The sequence below is a fragment of the Macrosteles quadrilineatus genome, unplaced genomic scaffold, assembly GCF_028750875.1.
Source record: "Macrosteles quadrilineatus isolate MER2022 unplaced genomic scaffold, UCM_ALF_1.0 Scaffold_8__2_contigs__length_117827958, whole genome shotgun sequence".
NCBI lineage: Eukaryota > Metazoa > Arthropoda > Insecta > Hemiptera > Cicadellidae > Macrosteles > Macrosteles quadrilineatus.
The window spans coordinates 951,697-979,172 of record NW_026542601.1 but is presented as its reverse complement, the minus strand read 5'-3'; the positions used below and the strand labels follow the sequence as shown (position 1 = coordinate 979,172).

Here is a 27,476-nt window from a genome sequence, read left to right as displayed (position 1 = left end):
GTAGTCGTGACTGACCTGTCAGATGATTCATCATAGGTTCCCATGACCAAATTTGGGCGGCATCTCTAGGCTTTAGAAACGTCTCTGGCGCCGGAGATGGTCCGGCCTTCAGTGATTTGGCCCTTTCACTTGTCTCCTCTTAGTTCACTTTCTCTAGCCAATGTTTTTATTTTTATCTTGGATGCATATCATAATGGGATTGTACAATTTACAGTGATCACCATTGTAGTCGACAGTTTTGAATCATTCTGTTTGTCAACTATTCCTTATAGGAGAAAATTCAAATTGCATTTGTTGTTTAAGCTGTTGCGTCGTTATTTCTGAATTTCTTTTCAATAACTAGGTTACTATATAGAAATCTCGATTGTTTCAATGCTCGTTGGATTTTTGCATAGTGGTAATATACTTTATATCGATCGCAGTTGTCATCAATCTTCTCAGTTAAACACATCTTATTTATAATGAAAGTATACTATTGTAGCCACCGCAGTATCCAGAATTCTGTTAAATGGTTTATAATGAGGTTATCCAGTGATCATGGTAGTCGTATAATCTCTCAACTAATTATTGTATTACATTTCTAATAAGGAAGTTCAGTATGGTGATTGCCGTTCTGCAAGCCGTTAATTTAATTTGGTATTGGTTACGTTTTTAGTTTGTATGTATTAGTATGTATATGTATATTTGTATAATGTAAATTTGTATGTATGATGGTGAGGAAGTGGCGGGGATTTAACATGTATGTGTCAATAAATATTACGTAGAAACATGCAACAATGTAGAATTGCTTATTATTTTTAAACATTGTTTCTTCATAATATTGCCAAACGGCTTAATCATTTTCAAAATAAACTTATCACACACTTTTATAGAAATTTCTTTATTTCGGCATTAGCCTTCTTCAGGAACAAACACAATAACAAATAGAAGTGTTTACCACTCAGTATTTATTATTATTTTTAAATTTAGACTTGCAAGTGGAGCAGTCAAGTGAGTTCACTTGCGTATTTATCGTTCTGGGTGGAAAGTATTAATTGCTTGAATTTGTAAAATGAAAACAAACTTCTAGTTTTTGGAACCCTCCTCTTCATTCACCAAGTAATTATATACAACAATGGTAGCTGAACAATAATTGTGTGTTAATGTAACATAAAACATAACATAAAAAAGGACCATTTTAGACCTTACCAAACTCCAACGCTTCAATAAAACTTGATTTCTCATTACGTATCTGTTATTACTTCAATCTTGGAAGTTAGAGAGGATTAATAGCTTAATTACATCACCATAGTTTATGTCCCTACATAAATTTAACACAGCATTTAGATTGTGGGTGGCGGCTGAATTGATTAACTTTTAGTACACCATGGCATTACAGCTCGTGCGTTAACTAAACTCAAGTTTGGTGGTAAAATTTACAAGTATAGTAACCGTAATAATATTAACTTTAACATAAAGTGTAAATTCGATAGTATAATAAGGTGATAGAAGTGTCTCGCAAATCCAGTTACTTGGTTATGTTAAAACTTAAATAATATACAGTATTTAAAAAGTGATTTTTATTTTCTTTAAATTTCATAGAAACTACTAGATTTTAAAAATGGTTTCATTACGGGTTTGCTTAGGAAAATTAGCAATACGAAGGTAAAGGATAGCCTAACCTAAAATTACTATAAAACCCCAAGTAACTAAATTTAAGTTGCCTGAATAAATAAATTGTTGCTATTCCACCATGAGAGAAACTTTTTTCAGTTGCGGAAAACTATACAAAATGAAAAATAACTGGTTAATCAAACAGATCGGACACATTCGTACTAGTATTTTATTACCTTTCCAGTTTATAGATTGTAAGGAAGGGGGGGGGGGGGGGGGGGGTGATGTTATAGAAACGACCCAGAGTTTCTTGTTGAAATAAAAAACTCATTTTTGTATGTTTGACAATAACCCTTGCTGGGCAGCATTGCAATACAATTATTTCACTCTACCTAGTCCATCTTATGTCTAAGTGTAACATATATTTTATGTCTAAAGCAATAACATATTTACAGAGTCATTGAACAAGTTATTTCAAGCTGTACGTGAAAACTGGCTTTAATTCACTGGAGATAACTTTTAATAAAAACTGAACCAGAATCAAATCTGAATTTATCTACTTAAGTTTGAAGTCACCAGCTAAGTCGCTTGATATAAAGAAGAAAGTAATATTTAAGAGTTATATTTATTTAAGATATATAGTTTAGTTCTATAATCATAGGTGTAAAGGTATTGTTTTCACCAAAGCTGGGCTTAATAATATGAAACTTTGTTGCTTATCCCTCTTCCTAAGTTTTACATTATATACGGATCGATTGTAGATTAATTTGTACATCATAAGGTTTTTTAAGAGAGATTTTTTTATAATATATATTTTGTTAATTAAAAATTATTGAAGTATCAATATTTATGGAAATCACGGACAAACAAAAGTCATTTAAACATTAAAATCATTCTATGCGCACTTTACATGTTTAATTATTTTTATCGCAACTTTAAACGTTTATATAATTTTACGTGGACTTTAAATATTTAATTAATTCCATGAACATGTTATACGTTTAAATGTGTTCATATGTAAGCTACTTTTATGTTCAAATCTTGCCATGAGCACTTTACGTGTTTAAACAGCTTCATGTGCTATATAAATGCTTAATTGGCTCTTAGTTGGCGAATTAATTCGTCAACGTATTTTAGGGCATTAAGAAAGTAATTCCTTCAATTAGACAGATAATTAAATTTTGGATATTGATAACCGAAGTTGATCTGTTTTTAAAGCTGAATGTAGAAGTTGTTAATCACAAATTTCTATATTAGTAAAATATTTTTATGCTAATAAGGTATACTGCAAATACAGTATGTCTATTTTCACCGAAAATTAATAGAAGTAATGAAAAACTAACACACCCATTGCTAACTAGGCTGAGAGAGCGACACGTTATATTGACAAACGTTACTCATCTATGATTCATTGCTTTAGAATTTAGCCTACACAAATGTTGATGTTTATTTTCAACAGTTGCCATCACAGGTTACACCTGCCAACTCACAACAATAAGTGCAGTTTAAACTAACATTTTATTGCCCATTGTTACAGTATAAATGTCATTAACAACGAGGTTTCATGAATACCTGTGGGGTGATTGTTTAGTAAAAAAATATTCCACTTTTACTTTTATGTAATTGTGAAAATGATATTATTTTAGTTTCAAAAATGTTTCAATTAGTGTAATTAGGGTGACATCGCAAAATCGAGGGTTGTACAGGTTATCCGGTCATGTTAGTTCATAAACTCGTAAATAGCGATAACCAGAAAGATTAGATTTGTTGAACTTTGGAGACGAATTGTTAAACAGGTAATGGAATAAGGCCAGTGATAAGATTTCTTCACTCGGTAGTTAAGAGTAAACTAGATAAAACCAATGGAAAATTAGAATGTATCTTTTAAAACGAATGTTTTGCGGCAAAAGTGTAGTGGTTGATATGAAATATTTTAACAATTAATTGCTTTTCGGATAACCGTTAACTAATGGTTAAGGGGAATGAGGGCAAAGATAGATTTAACAATATTTGAAGAGTTCACTAAGGGTCAAAAAGGAAGTTGATGGTTATTAAATATCCCGGTTTTTGAAAATTAAGTCACACGATGTTTTGAATAACGATTTCGTTGCATATTGAATGATTGAAACAATTTAATTTGTCAAAAGGTTTCGGTAAAAGTACACAGGTAGGCCTAATGTCCTAATCCAGCTTAATAGGGATACAAGAAAAATAAACTATCACCCTGCGATGAGCTATGTACTAAATACTGCATTACTTTACCTTCAGGCCTAATACATCTTGTATAGAAAAGACAATTGTTCCTACAGTATAAAGCAAATAGGTACTAGAGTCAACGTGAGTTCATTGAGCAGTTCTCAAAAATTTACACTCATCAATATTGTCCTGAAACCGACAACCAACGAATAGGACAGATGAATCTGCGAGGGCAGGGCAGAGTTTACAACTGTTCTAAACTTTTTCTGATGGCGTATTTATCAAAGCTTCTAAAAACATAGTTCAGCTAAAATCAATGTACAAACTCATGTAAATGTACAAATTCCTTGTACAAACTCCACAAACTTGTCCCAGCGTGGGGTTCCATCCTAAGAACTGGGCGGTTGCATTTGCAAGGTCAAAGGTCAATTGTTTGACACAATGGTACCAACAATGCAATGACGTGTCTGGTGCAAAGTGCAGACACATTAGTTCCGGTCTGTCACCCCCACTTCCGGTCTGTCACCCCCCACTTCCGACCGCACACACTTCCACACTCCACTCCGTCATTTCTGTCACCGCAAAGCGTTTATTACGAAAAATAACTGCTGTTTGGAACAGTCATCAGATGGATTTGCATCCTAGACAGTACTGACTTAGTTGAAACAATGAAAACTACATTCTAACAAAGTTCTTTTGACCGTAAATAGCTATTTGTGTATTAAGAACGCAAAGTTCGCTATTGCTGCTCCAGAACTGTAGATAGCTGCACTAACCTTTAGCTAAGTGTGGCCATACATACATAATACATGATACATGATAAATGTTGCGTTATTTCTTACTGTTTTGTTAACTAACGTACCAGATCCACGGGTGTGGTTGGTCAAGAAACAACAACTGGGAAATCAGAGCGGCAATGAGCTGTTTTGCATACGGTTTACAGGTATACGATCATTTCCATGCAGTGGTAGGAAAACACACTTTCTGGATAGCTAAAATGCTATAATAATTGGATGTAGAACCAACTTCAAATGGATACTTATGGATTACTGTTCCTCTTTAGATGGCGAAGTATACTGTATCGCATTTATATCGTACAAGAAAATGTTAAGGTCAGTTCCGATTTGTCTCCCTCCGATCTCACACACATCACACGCTTCCCTCAGTCTATGATGTTGTTTGGGATTGTGATTGGGTGTTTGTAAATGCCAGAGTGTACTATTTGTAAAGAATCGATGACAAAGATTCCATAATCAATAAGTATAAACTGTATATACATATTTTACTGGTGTGTTATCTTAGCTTAGCAAGCTTCATGTTCTGTAGACTCAAGACAAGTGATTTTCCAGGGAATATTCGTATTGAGCGCTGTTTCAAGTGAATGTCTTAATTTATGTGGCTATTATCGTCGTATTAGTAAATTTACCATCATGAAAACACAATTAAAATGACTTTCGATTTTACAATAGGATGAGAAATGTAATTACTATTTGGAGACAATGGACGGAGTGAAAAGTGATGTGTTATAGCTTTCTATTCTATGTGTTATAGGGTAATCTATTATAGAGTAAGCTTAGTTCTCGAGTTGGATATTCGTGAGAATTTATATAACTCGATGGTATTGTAAAACCACCGATGACCGTAGACAAGGATTATAAGTTAGACTAGACGTATGGTATGCAATCTTAATCTACAATATTATGAAGAAGACATAGTATTCTACTGAAATACACAAATTGATACTTTGATCCAGTCTGTAAGCAACTTTTGTGGTAATGCCTTTTCACGGTCATTAATATATCGCGAGGCGTTTCGAAATAAAATAAAAGTTAATTGTTCTCTTTACGCCGTGATTAAGGATGTTTGAAGTTACTATCATTGACTTTATATCGTGTAGAGATATAAAGTCAATGTTACTATTTACCATTGTATCAATAAAGTTTATAGCATTACTGTCAGTTACACCATAGACAATGAGACCTGGGGTATTGACATTGTTGATCGAACCTTTTGGAATAATCTTTTAAACAATCTAAACTTACTATCAATACAAAATCCAAGTAAATAATTTGGAAAATTAAAAAAAAAAAAATTTCAGAAATTGCCAATGGTTTTTTTTAAGGTACGAGTATTATAAACCTATTTTTTTGTTTAGTCAATAAATGTAATGTGAATATAACTTCCACCCCTGAATGGAATTACATAATTTTTACCTAGTGATAAATTTTCCTCAATAATTCTTTAAACATCTTCAACAACATTGTAATTTAAACATAATTTCTTTACTAACCTTGGATTTTGGTAAACGCATTGCTTACATCTACAAAACGTATAGATTGTTTTGTTTAATAAATCAAATACGAAAATCAATAAAAAATTCGAAAGACATACCGGTAACTAATAATATTTAAACAAAAGAATATTTTATGCATATATGTTAAATATTTATTATATATTTTTAGATAGTATGTAATCCTTTCATCTGGCTAAACTGTGTGTTTATTATAGATGTAATGTATCACAATTTACCTACGAACTTTTAGATAGTAGATACTTTATTTAACAATTAATTCTCAAATGAAATTAGGTGTTTTGTTTTATTCATAAAGTTACTTTGTTAAAAAAAACAATCAATAACCTTAAGTAGAATTTCCATGAGAAAATATCAGTTTAAAAACAAATTAAAAGTTCTAAGTCGTCCATCCTGTGGCACTTGCCTGTTTATAAATGTGTATGAGCTGGCTTCTGCTTCAGCATAATGAATATTTATTAAAACACTGCCCTTTGCTTTATTTATCGTCCAGAGGCTAGATGAAACTTTTTATCCTCGAAATATTCTAATGAATATTCACAGTACTTACGACGCATTGCTGAAAAAAGGGTGTGAAACAGTTGTGAAAATAATTTTTTTTAACTATTAATTTGGGAAATTGAGTTTTTACCAGAAGTTTGCAGTGAAACATCCCTTATTTGTAGAGGTGTTTATTTTGCGAATAACTCAAAATAACGAATATGTTATTAATGAGAATTAGTTATTTGGTAACAATGATAAGGTATGTTAATTTTAGTGGAGAGTTTATTCCCTAAAATACATGGGAAAATAATATAGGGTTAACATATCAAAAACGAAAAATTTTTGAGGCTTTTAATTCTAAAAAGTCATTCTCTGCGAAAATATTACCTTACGTATTATCTTGGTGTAATGATGTATGTTGGAAAATACGGCTAATTTCATGGTGTCGTATATACTTAGAGTAAAAGCTAGTCCACAATATTTCAAAAAGGTTGACTTACATTTATATATTTTTAATGTTGAAATACTTCTTGATAATTAATACCTAAAGGATCTTTTAAGGAGCTCAATTATTTGGGCACATAGTCCAGCAAAGTCAATTAAATGTCCAGGTAAGTGTTTACCAGCTTAAGTACGAGACACGTTTTCCCTTGTTTTGCTATCATCTCGTGCAAGGATTACAAATGCATCTTCGGTTTTAGGTGACAACAACACAAGTGACAATGAGGTGCTGTGTCCTCCAGACTCCACCCTGGACGGCCAGTGTATCTGTGACTCCAGCAGATGCCCTCACCCCACAGTCTGTGACGCCCCTCAGGTGCTGGAGAGGACCGTGGCCTCAGGTCTGCCCGGAGACTGCTGCGACAAGTACGAGTGCGTCAGTCCTCGAGGTGGGTTTAGAAGTGTAATCCTCTAAATAAGTAAGAAGGGTGATTTTAGAGCAAAGGAACGTACAGGGACTACGGGCCTGAGACTTAGACCGTACCACGGGCTTCAGCGAACTATCTCCATGTCAACACATTTCTTTTAAAAACTGATAGCACGTTATATAGGCATAAAAGAACAATATGCATATCATCTCCGTAAACTCCGTTTTACCAATCTTTAAAAGTCTGAGTCTTGAACTTAGGTGCGGGAGAAGCTTAGACTGTTTTTTTTTCATCAAACACATTTTGTGATTGATCAATTCAAATTTCCATCAGCGTTGAAAATAGCAAAGAGTGATAATAATGTTTCTTCCCTTACTTATCTCTAGCTCCACACCGTAAATAAACCTAAAGTTACTAGGACCTACTTTTCGCCCACAGCCACTAACTCCACGGACACCGATGACATGGTCTGCCCAGAGGACAGCTACCGTCTCCGCAGTGTCGGCTGTCAGTGTCTGCCCGCTCCCTGTCTGGTCAAGGTCTGCCCCTCAGGCACCTGGGCAAAGATCGTGCGACCCGGCACGGGCAAACCTGGAGCTTGCTGCCCACTGTACGAGTGCGTGACCGCAGGTAAATAGAAATATTGTTAAGAATCATGTTTTAGCCTCTGAACTGTTATATAATTTAAATAGATTTTACAGTTTACATCTCACTTTTCGTTACGGCCGTTCCATCATCAGACGTGAAAAAAATCACTTGTGTTAACAGTAAATTAATGAAGATACAAGATTTCAAAATGGGGCAGCATGCCTTAAAACTATAGTACTCCCAAAAAACGACTAAGATTGAGACGTGACAAGGTTTTAAACCTATTTATTAGTAATATATTACAGCTAAAGCATTGTCGTCATGGTCGAAACACACAGCACTCGATGGTTTCTCGAGTGAGGCAATTGCAATTTGCACTCGATTTGCACATTATATTTTTCCTACAGTTGCCATAAAACAAATAAACTGGTAAAGAACCGTGACATATTTTTACACAGAAGTGAACTTTTAATATTACATTTAATGATACAACAGTACAACAGCTGAAAAGCTGATTTACAGCCAGTGGTGCCAACGAATTTCGCGCGCATACGACCTTGTCTGCATGTTACGCACTCACTATTTCGTGCCTTCACGTTGCAAATCTGGAGTGAGTGAGACAAAGTAATTAGAGTGAGACAATGTAAACATTGTCTCACTGATGAGCGAATTAGCGACTTTGCTTTCTCAAATCAGTGAGGGAACATGTACATTGTTAGGTAACTGTAGGAAAAAGCGTTTTTTGTAAATCAATGCGAATCAGGCAAGATACAAAATCAATCCATTATATTATCAATCACTGAGATGGGGTGCGTAGCTTAACCCAATAATTGTAGAATAGTGTGATATGCTGATGTAGCATTGATACTGACTAGGATCAGCTGTTTAATTAGACAGGATCATTAATTTAAAGCCTAATGATCAGTAACAGCTGGGCCCAGTTTCAAACCATCAATAAGCTACTGACATTTCTCAGGATCGAACCGGCGACTTTGTCACTGTTAGGCTAGCAATATGAACACTCGGTTACCCAGCCAGGCTTGGTACACAGACCTAATAAAATAAGGAAAATTATAAAACTACTTGATTATGAGAGGTTAAATTAAGCTCATACATGATACTGATACACTACGAGACTTAAAGAAAATAAGATTGTAAACCTATTATGCTGTAAGATTTGGCCACTCAATAAAAATTAGACTAAATGACCGAACCTCTAAAACTATGAGACAGTAAGATCACGTGACCTAAGTCACCGTAAAACTATCGGACTAAGATTACGAGACTGATAAGTTGTGACACTTTAATACCACTGTAAGACCAATAGATAATAACACTGTAAAATAACGTCTCTGTAAGCCTTTCAGATGGTAAGTTTGAGAGGTTGAAGGTTATTATTATAAAACTTAGTTTGTTCCAATTTAACACAATACGATCCTTATCAGATTACAAGATCATGAGATTGTGAGATTAAGAGACTGATCTCACATGTTACTTGGGGAGGCGAATTTTTCTGATACATTTGTAGCACTTTATACTGACATGGACAACAATGCTAATGCATCGGTTTGCCATGAGACTGTCGAATCCGTTACTGCCATTGGGACGTAACGCCCAAACTATCGGACCTGTGACTTTGGCCTTGCTCCAAACAAGAATAGAACGCACCTGTGAGAGATTATGCACCTTAGACACGTTTTCGATATCTTGTTGTTATGCATAAAACGTATACTACTTCAGAAAAAAATCTTAAAAAGCAAATGGGACTAAATAAGGTGATAAGAGTTTCAAGGATTTTCCTTATTTACAGGTTTTTACTATTTTGCTTAGTTTATTTTGTTTTCAGGCACACACTATTTGAAGTCTCCCTTTATCATGAAATATTTTTATGTTGGCGAGTATTGTATTTGTTAGATTACTGATACAGTTTATTTGTGTTTCCAATACAAAAAAAAACAACATTTTTTTGTAATTTTAAATAATATACAATTACTATAGAAAATATTTCCAGGGTAAAGTGATTTTATCATAATGCTTATTATTGATAAACCCAATATGCAATTTTATATTGCTAACATAAACTTTCGTCTAGAACACCATGTTTTACGATATTTTCAGAATGTAGATACAATTTTAAGATTAATTAGATGATGAGTACTTACTCGTTGAGGAGCTACAGGATGCAGAATGTACACCCTGGTGCTAAACGAGTGGCCCTTCTGTTCAACCTGTATATTAATTTGAACAGATGTTCTCTGGGACACCAAAACAAAAAAGTCAAGTGGTCCTGGGTCTAGTTCTTACCCTGAGACCTACGACAAAACAGGTTATTCCCTATATGGGAAATTTTCTAAAAACATCTTAAGCCAACTCGAAAACAATAATTAAATTTTACGATCAAATAACAGTCGTTATGATAAACAGGCCTAAACAAGCGAGTCATTGACTGTTTTAAAACAAGATCCCTAACCAAATGACCTCTCTATATAGTTACATCATAACTACACCTTTTTTAGTCATATAGTTGTTGGTATGTTAAATAACCGTGTATTTATTACAGTATTAAATATCATGAAAGATAGAAAACATCCACAAATAAAATATGCATTATGATACTTAATGAATTTACATTACATTTTCCAGATTCCAACTCGACTTGTATCGACAACGGCACCCTGATGCAGAACGGTTCTTCCTGGTTCCGACCGGACTGTACCCAGTGCCGCTGTGAAGGAGGTCTCACCTTCTGTGTGCCAGTGGGGCGGATGCCTCAGAACTCCTCTATCTGTAGGCCTCTGCCCCCAGACTGTACCCTCAGCACCGTGCCAGCTGGAGAATGCTGTCCTGTGTGTGTCAGTAAGTAAACCATTGGTGCTACCGTACTATTCATACCATACCTCTTGTAGATTGAACAATGAACATACTCACTCCAACATAAACTTTCCATACAGATCAGCTGACGACAGCTTAATAGCTATTTCTGAGCAGTTTATGTAGGGGACTATGTTTTATCATAGACAAAAAACTTAAATATAGACCGTCAGCTGTGCTGCGGTTACCATAGGTTCTGGCGCACACCGCTGGGAGCGCCATGTAGTTACGGCCTACAAGCTACGTTACATCCCGGCGCTCCCAGCGGTGTGCACCAGAACCTATGGTAACCACTGCAAGGCTGACAGTCTAAGAGTAAGTAGGGCATATCTGTTTGTTTTTATTTGATCAGCTTTAAAACAATTTTTACTAAATATAACAATTCATTAATAAAGTAATGCTTAAGGAAAAATATGAGGAAACAGCCATAAAATCAGTACCGTAGGAGTGTAAAAATGTTGTGTAAGCGTCATTATGAATAAACTATCAGATCCAGAAAAAACACGATGAATTTCGGATTCAATGTGTATTTTTGGTTACTGTCATTCAAGAGCGCTTAGGACTACATTTTTCATTCTTATTTTAGGGTAGATAAAAATTCCTACTTTATTCTTTAACCACGATTTCAGACATTAAATGTTTTAAAAACATATTGTTATTATGTATATTTAATGATAAAATTTATATAATTATTTTGAATGTCAAGATATTAAAAACGTATATTTTTAGATGTGATCTGAGTGCATACAATTACCATACAAATACATTTATTTTAAAAGTGATTTTATTATAAAGTTTAATATTGATAAACACCTCAAATAATAAAGATTTATTATTTCAATTCGTAAAAATTAACGAAATGTGTAAAAACTAAAACTCCTAATAAAAATCTAATGTTATATTATAACCCTGCTTTCTATACCGAAAGTACAATTGGATCTTGGTCATGATTTTTTAATTAGATATATTAGTCCCTACTTTGTGATAATGTTGACCTGGCCACAGCTGATTACATTAGCATTGCAGAGTCGCATTACCATATTGGCTGAACTAATGGCTTTAAAAAATAATTACTTTTCAGTGCAACAGTTTTTTTTTTTTTTTTTTTTTTTTTTTTATAAGGTCCTTATTTAAAATGTTTAAACAGTACATCATATCAACATGCTGTAGAAGAGACACACATTTAAAAAATTAATATGCAATTATTTTATACCAAATCTCATGTCCCTTTATTAAAGTTTTAAATCAGTGAGGAATGGAATTATTCCACTATATTTTTGTGGCAGTTAGAAGATACAAAATAAAAAATTGAATATGATTTTGCGTAAATTTTTAGATGTTTTAGCATACTAATTTTTAAAATCAGTACTTTCTTACCATCATGGCTGGACTAATTTTATTGTATCCAGTCAGAATGTATATGATATTAGACTGTTTTGTATCATATTAAGTATGCAAGGCAGAAACAAATTAAAAAGAACTAAAATGAATCCATAAATATTTTTCTAGTAAGTCTGTCAATTGTTGTTATATTTAGAATAAAATTCATTATTTTAACATAGACAATGTATTTTTTTTTCTAAAATAAAATGTTTTGGCAATACTAGCTCTTAAATTTCAGTATTTTATACCAACTCTTCTATTAATCATTTACCTATTAGAAACGTACGTGTCACATATTAAGTAATAGCATTTTGAAACATGTTGGTATTATTGAAAGATCAATAGGGACACCACTGTTGTAAACCATACTTTTATCATTCACTAAATGGTTTAAACATTTTTAAACGTAATGCACTCAAAGTGAAGAATTAAAAAAAGTACAATACATTTTACATGTTCAAAGGAGAAAATATGCAGTTTCGGCAGGTTAAACTTTCCTAACTGTTAACACTATTTTACCTTGAGTAAGGTCATATAAAACTGGACTCTGCCTCATTAATTTGCAGGTAACCCCGATGACCTGGACACCCCTCCACCCCCTGGCAGCTGTGTAGCCCGCCTCTATGGCAAGATCATACCCAACGGAGGTTCCTGGCAGGAGGATGACTGCACGTCCTGTGTCTGCAAGGATGGACAGAGACAGTGTCAGGCGTATATGTGTGAAGCTTGTGCCAACCCTCAGTATGAACCTGGCGAATGCTGCCCAAGGTGTAATGGTTAGTCGTTCATTGTTGTATGATAAGGCGGTACAGCTTATTAGAAACAAACTTTGAATGTGGGTACTGAAGTTGATTATTGAGATAAAGTCATTAAAATATGTAGTTTTCTAGTTTTCTTGATGATTCAGGATCTGCAATCAGATCATGATTTCAGGTAAGGAAGAACATACCTAATAGCAGCATTATTCCAATTTAGTAATTCACTAAACCACACTAGCAGGAATACCACACAGAACACTGTGTAGTAGTCAAAACAAGATACACTACCGGTAACTTAAAAAACAATGTAAACACCAAACAAAAATATTTCGGTAATTTCATTGCAGACGACGGCTGAACTGTTTTGTTTTGTTAGTGATTTTGATTTTGCTAGTCAAATGAAACACTAACGAACCAAAAAAACGTGTCAAATAACAAACTTTATTGAGTTAAGTTAAATCGGAAAAATTCACCAAATTTATTCGAATATAGCTTATTAAGAACTACACGAAAAAATAAATACGTGGTACAAAAATCAGATTTTTTAATGCTGTAATAAAAAAGCCTTTTATTAACATAAAATTAGCAAAGAATTTTTAAAAGTCAGTACTGAGTCCTCAACTTCGTTTCGTCCAACCAAATAATAAGTAAACTATCTTGTTATAATTAACTAAGCATCAATTTTTGTATGCTAAAGTAAACACCCACATGGTCACTAACCAGCTTAAAAGTTAACCAGCTGTAACTAATCATCTTGCTAATACTATAAATGTGAAAGTTTGTGTGTTTGTTTGTTTGTTTGTTTGTGTGTTTGAAGTTCAATCACGCATAAACCACTGGACGGATTGGGCTGAAATTTGGCATGATGATAGCTTACATTCCCGATTAACATATAGGCATATTCTTATCTCAAAAATCCTTTCGGGCTCCACAATAGTGGCTCTGTAATTCCCCATGTTAACCTTATGAGTATTCATATTTAAAGGGAATTAAAGAATTTAGTCAGCTGTTTCAACTAAAAAAGTTGGTTCCATGATTTATGTAAAAACATTAAAAAGTTATACGATTTACCAACAGGGTGCAGCACTATAATTTTTTTGCATTTATGAAAACATCCAATTTGAACTAAGCAGCAACAAAAAACTGTGATTCACAATGAGAACTGTCAAAGTAGGATTGTTTACAGTTATGTTTATGTTTTTCATTTCATGAATAATTTGTGATATTTTCCAAATTGTTGATAATTTATTTTTCTCTGTTGTTTGGGTGAAGTGGTAGAACATTACATGGCTATGGTAGATGTGTAATACTAGCCTATAGAATACTGTAAATTTAAAAAAGCAAATTTTATCAAACTGTGTTCTCCCTTATTGCAAACGCAAAGCTTGAGTATAACTGCAATAGGCATTTTATACTTATATTCCAACCCCGTACGAAGTACGGGTACTCTGCTAGTTATTTAATAAAAAGAACAAGTTGAATGAGTAAAGCTTAAGAGTTTTCTTGTCCTTTTCAGCTTTCATATTTTTTTGTTATATCAATCTGAGCTTTTAAGAAACAAATTTAATTATGGATAGAAATTAATATTTCATTCTCTTGTTAAAATAGAGGCCGGTTTTAGAATGAATAGAAACAGTTTAACTAACTCTTGAACAGTGTGCTGCTTTCAATTAATATTTTCTGACAAAAACACAAAATTGTTTGTCAAACCACAGTCAAAAGTCATATTATTGTTCTTTATCATATAAACTATTAAATTATGAAAACTATAGTAATAGTTCTCGCTATGAGTGCCTTAATTAACTGTTTTACAGCATAACTGCATGGGTAACTGTTTGTGTGTCATCCATTGTGATTGGCGTTTGCCGTTTGCATGAAATAAATAAATAAATACACAAAATAGTTTCAGTGTTGCTGGTTTATATAACAGAGTTTTCCCACCTGACATCTGTCAGTCGATGACAAAACTTAAATATAATATAGTAAAAAATATTTTGTTTAAACTGTAAATAAATATTTCTATACATTTGTTTACAGGTTCCGTCATAGTAACTGTCCCCTCACATTGTCCTTCTCTCGACAACTGCTCTCTGCGTTGTGTTCATGGGTTTGTCAGGGACATCAACGGTTGCTTTACCTGCCACTGTCAGCAAGGTAGGAACCAATACTATTTTATTTTATTTTTATTTGCTATAATTATTAATATAAAATATAATCATTAATTTTATAAGTTAGTCCATACAATTATAGCCTTCACTTTTTTATTGACAGAAAATTCCTCATGATGCTGCAGGATAATATTTTTCCTCAGTGATTCTAATCTTTTCTCTAAAAAAAAAAACTTATTTGGCTCAGTGATTCTGTGATTTTGTCTCTTCTTGAACACGTTTTTATACTGGTACAAAATTTATAATTGCCCATAAAATTGATTAAAATACAAATTCCCTTATATTGGCAACAAATAGTTTTTCTTGTCTTGTGTGAAGTTTTCATGAAATGTTACAGAATATTCTCCACTATCTTTTTATTTAGTTTTGTCATAGTCTCTAAACTGTTTCTAAACCATTTTACCTGTAGTTTTAATCCTTGTATGCTACCTGCATCCATCCAAGTTTATCAACTGATTCGATTTCAGACGAGTGCCTGCTGGAGTGTGAGCACGGTTACGCGCAGGACAGTCACGGCAACAAGCTGTGCAAGTGTGCAGAACCCAAGTGTCCTCCGTTGACTTGTCGCAAGGTCTGTCCGCACGGCTACCGCATCAACAAGGCAGGTTGTGAGATCTGCAGGTGTGAAACATGCAAACCTCTGGACCAGTGCACCAAGCGATGCGCTCACGGCCTGATGGTCAACTCCAACAACTGCATTATGTGCAAGTGCATACGTAAGTCTAACATGGGAATAATGAGTAATACACGGACATCTCCGGTATATATTGTTCAATAGGGTAGCAAACTAGCTGAGCACACTAGAACAAGTGACCAAGGAATATCAGAACTTGACTGTTATAACCCGTCGCTTTGGTTATTTTGTTATGATTTGCCCTTGGACTAATGTAATAACTACATAACATCTACTGATGTGACGCTCAGTCTTGTTGATAGTGCCCCCCTCATCACTTCTTCGTGATGGATACAATCTATATCATGTTTATCATGAAATATCAGGGCTACACAATAGTGTCATGTGGTATATTGTGCCATCATGAAGTCACATGGGGTATCATATGGTATATTGTGCCATCATGGAGTCTCATGGGGTATCATGTGGTATATTGTGCCATCATGGAGTCTCATGGGGTATCATGTGGTATATTGTGCCATCATGGAGTCACATGGGGTATCATGTGGTATATTGTGCCATCATGGAGTCTCATGGGGTATCATGTGGTATATTGTGCCATCATGGAGTCTCATGGGGTATCATGTGGTATATTGTGCCATCATGGAGTTACATGGGGTATCATGTGGTATATTGTGCCATCATGGAGTCACAGGGGTATCTTGGTACCATCCTTGGATGTGGCGCTAGCCTAGTGGTTAGTGGCTCAAACTTCATCGCGAAAGCAACAGATTTAACCCTCCAGTATAGTATACAGCAGACTCAAAGTCTGCACATTTTAAAAAGCGTGCCGAAATAAGTGAATCCGCATGCGAATGACATGAAGTGCCATCTACCTTCCCCCACTAACTTTCCAAGGACAATTGCGGTGGTCAGTTGGCCCTGAGCTACGAGGGTGTAAAGTTAGGCACGCCCTGTTTCAAGATAATAAAGAACAGGCCAGCCATTGACTAATTGGTTTTCAACAGGACATTTTTAATTTTTAATATTTGTAATATTTTTTGAAATTTATCGATAATTATTTACCTATATTTGGATTATTTGAAATTTTAATGCTATATGAACTTTATTATGTATATAAAAGAGCGTTACCAATAAGAAGTAAGACGTGGAATGCCAGTCCGCACGTGTGAACTGGTGTTACTATAAGCCGCGTGTGTACTGAAGGGTTAATCCCAGGTGAATCCACAATAGTTTAATTTGTTTACACCCCTTCCCCTTTTAGTGGAAGGGGAAAGCAAATAAAAATTGTTTATTTTATTAAAAATACTATTGGTACATGTGAATCCTTTTTTATTGAAAACTATCCTAACACCAACACCATTTTGTCTCATTAGAAGCTACTACTGTTTTCTTTTATTTCCATCAATCAGGGGTGTAGTTGGCAATAATAATAATAATAATAATAATAATAATAATAATAATAATAATAATAATAATAAACCATAATCTTATTGTAAAAAAAATTATGAAACTTGTTTACAGCTCATGGCGGACTTATTGGAGGCATATCCAACACAACTGACACAACTGTAGGAACACCCTGTATATCAGGTAAGAAACTTAAATCTCAAAATAGTAAATAGGCCTACTAGAAGACTACAATAAGAAAGACAAATACCCCCGTCGAAGCAAACGTGCAGAATAAGCAAATTTCCATTTGCCAGATTAGATTTACTCTAAAATATCTCCTTAAAAATATCACATTTATTCCCTATTTAAATATCATTGGTTTAACGAGGGTATAGGTTTGTTGCGACAGGGGAGGGTAAACAGTGTTTTTAGTGTGTGAAATGTTAATAGTTTAGAATGAAATAAATACATTTTCCAAAATGTATCAAAATATGTTCATAAACAAGCAAATTACAACAGTTTACTTATTCTCCATTAAATAACTTAGGAATTTAAATTTAAAAATGTTTGGATTTTTCTCTGTAACCAATAGGCACATAATAACCCTTCAATATACTAAATTATTTGTTTTTCAAGCTCTAAAAATTAGTTTGGAAATGAGTTGCAAAACTTTGTTTGTAGGGTCAAAAATGGGAAAACCAATTTTTACACTATAAAACCCTCCATAAACCCCCGTTCCCATAATCTGAACATGCTGGTTCGCAAACGTGTTCGAATAAATGTAGGTTTACACTTTTATACAAAATTTCATCAAAATTTGATCTTTTTTTTAGTTATTGCGCTAATGGACACATGAACTTGAACTGATGGTGTTAATTGGCCACCCAATCATTGTACTAAAAACTAATTTCATCTAGCTCAATTTAAAGTGTTGGTTTTATAAAAATAGAACATCGAGGCATGGAGCTTGAAAATTATAAGTAATATTAAATTATAGAAACAACAATGTTTTTGTTATTATCTTTTGTATTGTGTCCTTTTCAAGTAAAATAACTTCAGTAACTTGTCGATCAAAATGTTATAGACAAGAAAAATTTGTTTGAATGACAAAAATAAAACCATTGTGAATGTCTTAAAATGTTCCGAAAACTTGTATTGTGGTTTTGCAGACAGTAAAGTGTGGCGGGACGACGGTGAGACCTGGTTTGACGGTTGCCGCCAATGTTACTGTCTCTCTGGAAGAGAAATGTGTTCTCTGCTGAGCTGTCCTCCCATCTCATGTACCAACCCTGTCTACAACTCATCCAAGGATTGCTGTCCAACTTGTCAAGGTAACCAAAATACATAACACATTTTACGGAGTTATATATTTTAAACTTTTAAATTAATGTGTATTGACAGTTTGTATTCATATCCATTAAGGCACTGGTAAAATGTGTTAAAATACAATTTTTTTTTCTGTTGTAAAACCAAATAGGATATTTTGAACTAGTGTTCGAAATCGTTGGAAAATTCGAGGTTGGAAATACGCAAGGTTTAAAAAGGCAAATCTTTATCATAATATCATACTTTAACATAGTCACAATAAAAATAAAATCATCTTTTTAGATAAGCTGCCAAAATTATTCCAAACTTGTTTTGCTTTAGCCTCTCTTTTTTTCTCTAAATTTTTTATGCACTTTTTAGACACAAAATATGAAATATTGTTGGCCAGCTTGAATGATCATGCAAATTAAAACAAATTGACATTCAATTTACACAAAAATGACTACAACCTGTTGCCATAGGTACAGACTTGGTGCCGGTCACTCACATGGTGTGTCAGGGAGAGACTCCAGGCAAGCTCTACAAGGAGGGGGAGACCTGGAGACTGTCTCCCTGTGTGGAGTGTGTGTGTCAGAGTGGCAGAGCTCTGTGTCATGCAGCCTCCTGTCCCCCCACTCCCTGTAGGCGACCACTCCACCCTCCTCCGGGCGAGTGCTGTCCTGTCTGTGCTGCTGAACAGCTTGCTAACTTTTCGTGAGTATATTAGAAACCTTTTTGAGTGTGTGTCAGAGTGGTAGAGCTCTGTGTCTTGTAGCATCCTGCCCCCCCCCCCACTCACTGGTGGCAACAACCTCTCATTACAGTTTAAAATGCTAACTATTACGTTACCAAATCATTTATTCCTTCTCCACATTTCTTCTGAAACTAACAGTTCTATCGCTAAGACATGTTTACAATTTGGATACAGACATTCTTTCCTCAAAACGCTATCTTATCTGCGTTTCCAACATTTAACCTACAATTCACAACAATATCACATTACATATTGCTGTTGGTGGTTGACCAGCTTCAATGCAAACCCTCAAGAACAGAAATTCCCTGCTCTAATCACCAGCTTTGGTAATTTTTTCAATGCTTATTGCAGATTTTTTTATGACAACTAACTCTTTTATGAGAATGTGGCCCAATCTAAACCCTCAACATTTTCTTCCATTGCTTTTATCCAGACCAAAGTCAGCTTACAACGTTTTGAACAATTATTATGTCAATTTGTTCCAGACTGGCCACATCATGTGATAGGCGGCAAGGAGAGTCCATGTGGAGGGAAGGCAACTGTGTGAGCTGCCTGTGCGATAGCGGACGACCATCCTGCTTCACCGAACTGTGTGAACATCAAGGGCCGTGCAACAACGCCCTACAAGTGAAGAATCAGTGCTGTCCTATTTGTCTTGGTAAGTAGAGTTCCCAGTTATTCTTTTTCTAGTAAATATCGTTTGAACTTTAAATTGGTAATTTTAAATCCGCTGACATTTTTCTTAAAATTCATTTGAGTATTTGCTCTGATATCTGAATTCCTTTGAGATTAAATCTGAGTACTTTGACCGCAGATGTTCCAGAAGAACTAGACAGCAAGATGTGTACTGTGAACAACACCGCATACCTTGTAGGGCAGGACTGGCGAGAAGACGAATGTACTACATGTGAGTGTATTGCTGGGGGAGAGATCTCTTGTACCAAGCTGGTGTGCTCTGTCAACTGTCCCAACCCTGTCAAGAAACCTGGAGTGTGCTGCCATGTGTGTCCAGGTAGGAACTAGCTTAGGGAATAGTTAGACTGTTGCTTTGTATTATTAATGACAAGAGTCATAAGGAACTCCTGAATCACCTTCATTTGATTATTTACGTAGGATAGTGTAAGATTAATGCCGTTGTTTATTTAAGAAAACAAATAACATGCAGACAAATTATCTTGTATCTACTCTTGTTGATTTTTCTTCAAGGTAAGAGTCAGATTTTCTTGCACAAAAAGCTTTTTGACATCCCATCACATAACTGTCAGTTGAAATAATCAAAACTGTGTGATTTTTACTGAAGGGTAATCCTTGCCTGAAACAAATTTACAAAATCAGAACCTTCTCTAACGCCAATAAATTAGGCATATATTTTTTATGAAACTTATTTGTGATGTCTGTTCAAAGATCATATTGGTAAATAACACGTAAAAATAATTTTTTGAGCAAATAAATTTGTAGCTGTCTAAAAATTGATTCACTTGATAATTGCATATAATTAAAAGATGCATGAATGTTATATAAATCCTAACATAGTTGAATTTTTTTCAGAAAACAAACTGTTCTGGACCAGCAGAGAAGTGGTTTACATCGTGGTTCTAGCTTTGGTTGCCTGCTTCTTCGTCTGCCTAGCTGTCTACATTGCCAGGCAGTGCAGGCTGAAGAGGCATCAACTAAAGTTGCCCAACAGTTATGGATGCCCTCCACCCCAATATACCCAGTATAAGTATATGCCTACATATGACACACCCCAGCCACCCCTTACATCTGAGAAGACTGCACTTACACCTCTGTAGATCCGAATCATCTAATAGCTTTATGTAAATCAAATTGAATCATCAAATAGTTCTATTCAAATATAATTGAGTTATCAAATAATTCTAGGTAAATCAGATTGATTCAAAACTAGTTCTACATGAGCTGTGAAGTTGGCTTTAAATTATTACCAGTGAATAATTTTAGTAATTTTTCTCTTTGAATATATACGGTGTGGTGCAAAAGGAAACCCAAACGCCAAGAACTATTTAATGCATATTTCAACAATAATCCATCAGCTGATTGTCAAAAATGGTTCAAAATGTTGTATCTTTTATATTTTAACAGTTTTCCCGAATGATAGGACTATGATAGCCATGCCACAGCACAGTATTAAAAATTAATATTAAACTATTTAATACTTTGTTTTTGGTTTTCCTTTATTTTTCATCAACCAGTATATTTTTAAAGTATTTAAAAAGGTTTTACACATTGAAAATATACAGGCTAACTATACTAGGCCATCATAAATACCAAACATAAAGATTAAAATCACCCTTATAACTATAAACACACATTTAGTGGTTTTACTTTTCCTCTAATTTTACTTAACAATCGAACAAATGGTAGTACAATATTATTTATACGTTTTATTTATAAAATCATTTGCTGTCATTTTCAACTGTGAAAAAACGAATGATATAATTTAACATTCTATATTTATGTGACAATTGTTCAATTTTGTCTATAAAAGTTTTATTATGAAAATAACGAAGAAGAAGTAAATACAAATCATTCATTATTTTTTTTAACTGTCACTGATCCTAAAAAAACCAAACCAGTATATTTTTTTAAATAAATTTGAATTTGAGGATTTTAAGTTGAAATATTGTACATAAACTCATGTGTGCTCTAATAATGTAAAACTGTACTAGCAATGCAAATCATGTCATTATTGGCATAAGTAATTAATGTTATATTTATGTATATAGTGTAATAAACTAATACTATGTACATTTTGTTTAGGCAATGTTGTAATAATTGTTTGATCTCCTTTGAGCTCTAAATTATATTAAAAGTAAGAGTAATTCCCAAATTGGTTTTTAAGGTTCCTTTTGTTGTTCTTTATAGCATTCCTTATAATATTAAACATAGTGAGTTATTTTTTAGCTGGATAGTGTTATTTTGAGCTTTTATAACAGCTGTTATGTAGCCGTAAAGGTGATGGTGATATTAGAATCTTTATTTATTCACTTTACTTTTATGGCTCTGTACATTATAATTTGTAAATTTTTTTATGTTGTAACAATATAATAGACTATGACTTACTAGCAAAAGGCTAAAGTACTTTGTAAATAATAATACTTGTGATTTACGAGTAACATATTTATAAGACTTGTAGATAATAGTAAATACATGTTTGTACAATAGCTGAGAGTATTATTTATACCTTTATACACACACACACAGTTTGAGTAGGCACCTTTAAAATGTATAGGCATTTTTGTACCAAACAAACTAAAAGCAACAATAGGATTGCATAATAATAGATAGTATTTTATAATATATTTGTTATTTTTCTCTCTAGGATTGATACAGTAGCTGTGCAAATGCATTATTAACCAATCCATTAGGTATTAAAAAATTACTAGTTTAAAATTAGTATTGCTCCATTACCAATTCAAGAAAAATCTTCATACATGGACGGTAGCTATAAACACTTATATATTTTATTTTTTTTTTTTAATGCTACAAAACAGCACATGTCAATTATAGTTACCATTATAGGTAACTTATATAGACATCAATGATATGGCGTAACCATTGAACAACAAAAATTGTTAATATGGTTGGTTTCTGAACATTATCATCAGTGCATTCCGTGTCTCACACACATTATGATATAGTAGATAGTTTAAGCAGATCAAGTAAGGATAGTGTTAACGACTCGAAGGCTTGTGCCTTAAAAACTTCAACGAGTGTCTTTGAGTCTATTTACACGAGTTGTGTATACTACTTTACCTACGACAGTATTTTTAATTATTAAAAATCACTACTCATAACTTCTAAGAGAGGTTACCTCTTTATTTATTACCTCTCATTGCCACTGAAAGTGATGCAACGAATCATTGTACCACAAACTAATTGCACCACTCATTAAAAATTAAATTGGTCTAAACAGCTGATTAGTTGACACATTCAAGGCAATAAAATTTTACTTTTTCTCTCTCAATCTTTGAACTTCATTGGTCCATTACCGTGTTATTAAGTAAAACAACAATGCTCTTATGTAAATAAACAATTCTGTTAAGTGAATATTTTCAATTCTAGGAACTGAACTGAAACAGCTACATTAAAAACCTGTCGTAGGTAAAGGCATGTTTCTAATGACAATATGCAATGTTTAAACTTGTTTGTTTTTGCAATTACATGTCTGTATTGACGATTTTGAACTTATAATTTTATTTGAAAACCATGCAACGATGCACAGAGCGTAGTCTTCAACACAGGACGAAGTAATACAGGGTGAATTGATGAGGAGTAACTACAGTAAGTTTCTATCATAATGCATAGTGATAGAAGGATAGTTAGCAAATGTATAAATATGTGTGATATGTTTACCAGCAATTCCTAATCTTAAATTAAATGCACATTTTATTGTTTGAATTGAAATTTCTTAAAATGCATGTGCCTTGATGATTGGTTTCCGCTATCTTGTTAATTCAAAGGAAAGTTAGTTTGAAAGAAGCAAGCTACAAGTGGATCTGTCAATAGCAGAGAAGTATAAAGTTAAATTCAAAGCAGAAAGTTTTCTATTTAAGGATTTTCTCATCTTAAATAAGCTAGACAAGTGATGGAATTACCAATAGTTGGTATCTACCTCTTATTTAGCTGCATATTTTTATGAATTTACCCACATCTCATAATATTTTCATGTTACTATGTTAACCGGTTAAAACTTCTTCCTTTTAAGAGTATGAAATAATAAAATAAATAAAATATTGTGTATCTACTTAGAAATAAAACAATGTATTTATCGGAATTGTTAGTTTCACAACTTAATTAAATACAGATGAAGGATTTTTATTAAATCAAACTTTACAAGTATCTTCAAATTTCTTCTAAAACTAAAACGGAGTATTTCTGAAAAAAAAATAGTTATGCAAACACTTGTTTATAATTGCAACAAAGCAAGATTTTTTTATATCGATTTATGACTATTATAATGGAGGTTATTTTTTTAGTTCATGCTATGCTGTATAATATTTTATTATGAAAAGAAAATATTTTAATCCAATTATAACCATGTGGTTTATAACAACTTGTAATTGGATTTTGTTATTAGATAAGATTTAATTCCCATGATCATGAAAGACTCTTATTTTCTGTATGCTCTTTTATAATTTTCCTAAACAGATTCTGTAAGTGTAAAACACTTGCAAATAAAATTAATCTCTGTTTATAGCAATCCCTGATATTTCATCAAACTACTTATTCCTGTGCTGAATTGTTGAAATTGTTGAAATTTACTTTCCTTGTGACAGTCCACAGGAGTAAATGAGTGAAATAAACACATGCTCACATACGAGCTCGATTAACTTTTAATATTTATTGGTAGTGCGGGGACTATAATAGCAGCAATAAGAGGAAAAATACAACTAGCTTTCGACAAAATAAAACAAAAATTTCACTCTGAAAATTAGCACTTTCCCCCTTTTATTACGCATAATCCAAATAAAATCTTTAAAACTAATACTAAAATGCAAATATTTTTTTTTCTTTTCCAATAATGTCACTGTATACTTTCTACACACTTTGGAATAGTAGCTTTAAATAATTTCTTGAATATGTCACACACAGTGTATAGCTTGCAGTATAAATAGAGATTGGCCAGTATTAGAAGCTCCCGGAGATGAAATAATGAAGTTCTCAGTACAGTTTACGTATGATAAACACATCAGAACTCTTGTCAGCAAAGCGTGGGTGTATCTGAGAGTGCAAGGCTCGAGTACAGCCAGTGCACAACAAATACCTCTGAGTCGACAGCGGCCAAGTGGTGATATTTATGTGTTGTGAGACGGTCTATTTGTAGTCTTGAGGTCAATTGGTCGAGCTCACTTATAAATACCCTGGCTTCATTGTACTGGCCAGCCTGTTACCTGGTATATCATAGATTTACACACAAAAAATGGGTGAGGAAAATATTGTCGTTTTGTATGACAGATTTATAGTTTTTAATCTTAAATTCTTAGGCTACATGGTAATTCAGATTATTTTGGATTAATAGATTGGTGGTTAAATTGTTTATTTTTCACAATTATCATTAAAGCAAATTTTATCCCTTGAAACGATTTTTGTAAAAGCACTGAAAAGAAAAATAAATAAATATAAACATTATTTTACACTAACCCTTTAACACTATTACTTGAAAATGAACCATAAATAATTATTTCTTACTGCATTATGTTCATTGATATAATTTACCATCCCTTATCGTTTAAGAAAAAAAAAGTTTCAGCATTTTGCATTACTATTCTTTTATTGTCAGATAAAGAAAATATATTAAACAAAACATAAACAAAAGAAAATATATTAACTAAAACATAAACAAAACAAAATGCTATTAAAAACATCCATTTTTCATTTCATATTTAAATGTTTAACTAAAATGGCAACACTGATAAATATATTTAAAACCCTCTGATCCTATAAGAGGTTATGATGCAACTTGCAACCTACCTCTATTCAGAAGCAAAATAAAATAACTACTACGGCATACAAACCAAGCACTAAAAGAGATTGCCATAATTGTATGAATCTAAAATATGTCTTTTGACTAACTAAAACGTAAATTGGCGAACTTCTGGTTTGAAACTCAAGCGTAAAGGACCCTTGTTTCACGAGACCTAATTGTTCTGTATTTTGACTTTTTATTGAATGGATGACACAATTAAATTTACAAAAACAGTTTTCAGATTAACTATCTATACTAATAGACTAACCATTCAAACCAAATGTATCCTAACAATTGTTATTAAAAAGCTTAAAACTGAACTAACTTAAAAAGTTAAAATTACGTTATACATGTGTTATTGTAAGCATTTGTTATAGTGTACGATATTATACTAACCTGGCAAATTTAAGCTGATAATGTACAGTTAAAATAACATATGATGTAGAGGAAAACAATATTAAAACATGCGTTTATGTTTATGTTTACATTTAAGTTTTGGACAAATCAAACAACAGTTAAAGAAATAAACAACTGTTAAATTAAGTGATATTTTTGTACATTATAACATTGACTATAAATAGAATAGACTGCCCAAGTAATTTATTAATTTGAAGCCAAAGAACGTGGTGAAATATATTGAGACGGTCTACCAACTAGTGACGATATCATATAGTGTCTATATATCAAGGAATAAATCAATCAGCTGTTTGCTATGATACTGCATTGATTTTAATTAATAGTTAACCCTAATAGTCAAAGATAGTACCCTAAGGTAAGATTGTCCTGAACTTCATCTATTTTCTTGGATTTAAATTTTTTAGTTAAATGTGAAGTTGATTCTGTGTATAGTTAATAATTATACTCATATTTTAACAACATTATTTTTGTTTAGAAATCTATCGTAGTATATTTTAACGAAGCGCCAACACAGAACTGATTTCATTTAATGTTCCACTATCCGAGTACCTAGTGTGAAAGACAATATGGTGGCCACTAAAGTAGTTCACATTTACAGCCCATAAACACTGCGCATTTCATACAATAAACTCTGTCTGTCTTATTGTATTTTGTGGGCCGAACCAAAGTGGCTTTTCTTGTAAAAAGAACTTGCTTTCCGCCATTTCCTTGGATAAGTTATACATCAATAGCTTGTATTAATTTTATGTATTAGTATTTTAAATATTATTCAACGTTTTACATAATATTACTTTGCTGTTTCAATCGCCATTGTATTTTAATGTTTGGTACATAAGATAAACTAAAACTAAAACCTATCAAAATTGACAATTATGTTAAACTTAACAGCACAGATGAACAGTATAGTTATAAAGAAATCCGTCACATGACCAGTTTTTAGATTTAATTTAATTAAAATAAGTTCATTAAGCAATAGCTAACTCATATTTACTATGTAAACCTACATTTCACATATTGAAAATACGATACATAAAAGTTGCATAGTAATAACAAAATAATCTACCAATTTTAACTTGGTACTAACATAGGTAAAAGGAGTGTCTACTCCTTTTATCTATGGTACTAATAAAACAGCAAATGTAGGTTTCGTTACTGTCAGTCACGGTTCTTCTGATCCAGTTCTTGTATTTATTTCATATATCAACACATTTTAGCGAATTTCCCTATAGGGAAGTAGCTATTACCGTAGGTGGCACGGTAAGACCTA

At 33.1% G+C, this 27,476-nt stretch overlaps 1 protein-coding gene across 2 annotated transcripts in view; it reads left to right on the top strand.

Moving 5' to 3' along the window:
- The window catches only part of LOC129000192 (cysteine-rich motor neuron 1 protein-like), a 71,301-nt gene extending 48,814 nt beyond the window's left edge, over positions 1 to 22,487 (top strand). Inside the window, exons 2-13 of one of the 2 annotated variants that reach the window (XM_054427141.1) lie at positions 7,285 to 7,473; positions 7,891 to 8,082; positions 10,684 to 10,896; positions 12,861 to 13,070; positions 15,090 to 15,206; positions 15,688 to 15,936; positions 17,379 to 17,447; positions 18,416 to 18,577; positions 19,034 to 19,265; positions 19,791 to 19,963; positions 20,129 to 20,317; positions 20,854 to 22,487. In XM_054427141.1, the coding sequence (XP_054283116.1) occupies positions 7,285 to 7,473; positions 7,891 to 8,082; positions 10,684 to 10,896; positions 12,861 to 13,070; positions 15,090 to 15,206; positions 15,688 to 15,936; positions 17,379 to 17,447; positions 18,416 to 18,577; positions 19,034 to 19,265; positions 19,791 to 19,963; positions 20,129 to 20,317; positions 20,854 to 21,098 (2,240 nt within the window). In that variant the 3' untranslated portion in view covers positions 21,099 to 22,487. Of the gene's footprint in view, positions 1 to 7,284; positions 7,474 to 7,890; positions 8,083 to 10,683; positions 10,897 to 12,860; positions 13,071 to 15,089; positions 15,207 to 15,687; positions 15,937 to 17,378; positions 17,448 to 18,415; positions 18,578 to 19,033; positions 19,266 to 19,790; positions 19,964 to 20,119; positions 20,318 to 20,853 lie in introns of both variants that reach the window. The other variant, XM_054427140.1, reaches the window with a different exon arrangement.
- The last annotated feature ends 4,989 nt before the right edge of the window (positions 22,488 to 27,476 follow it).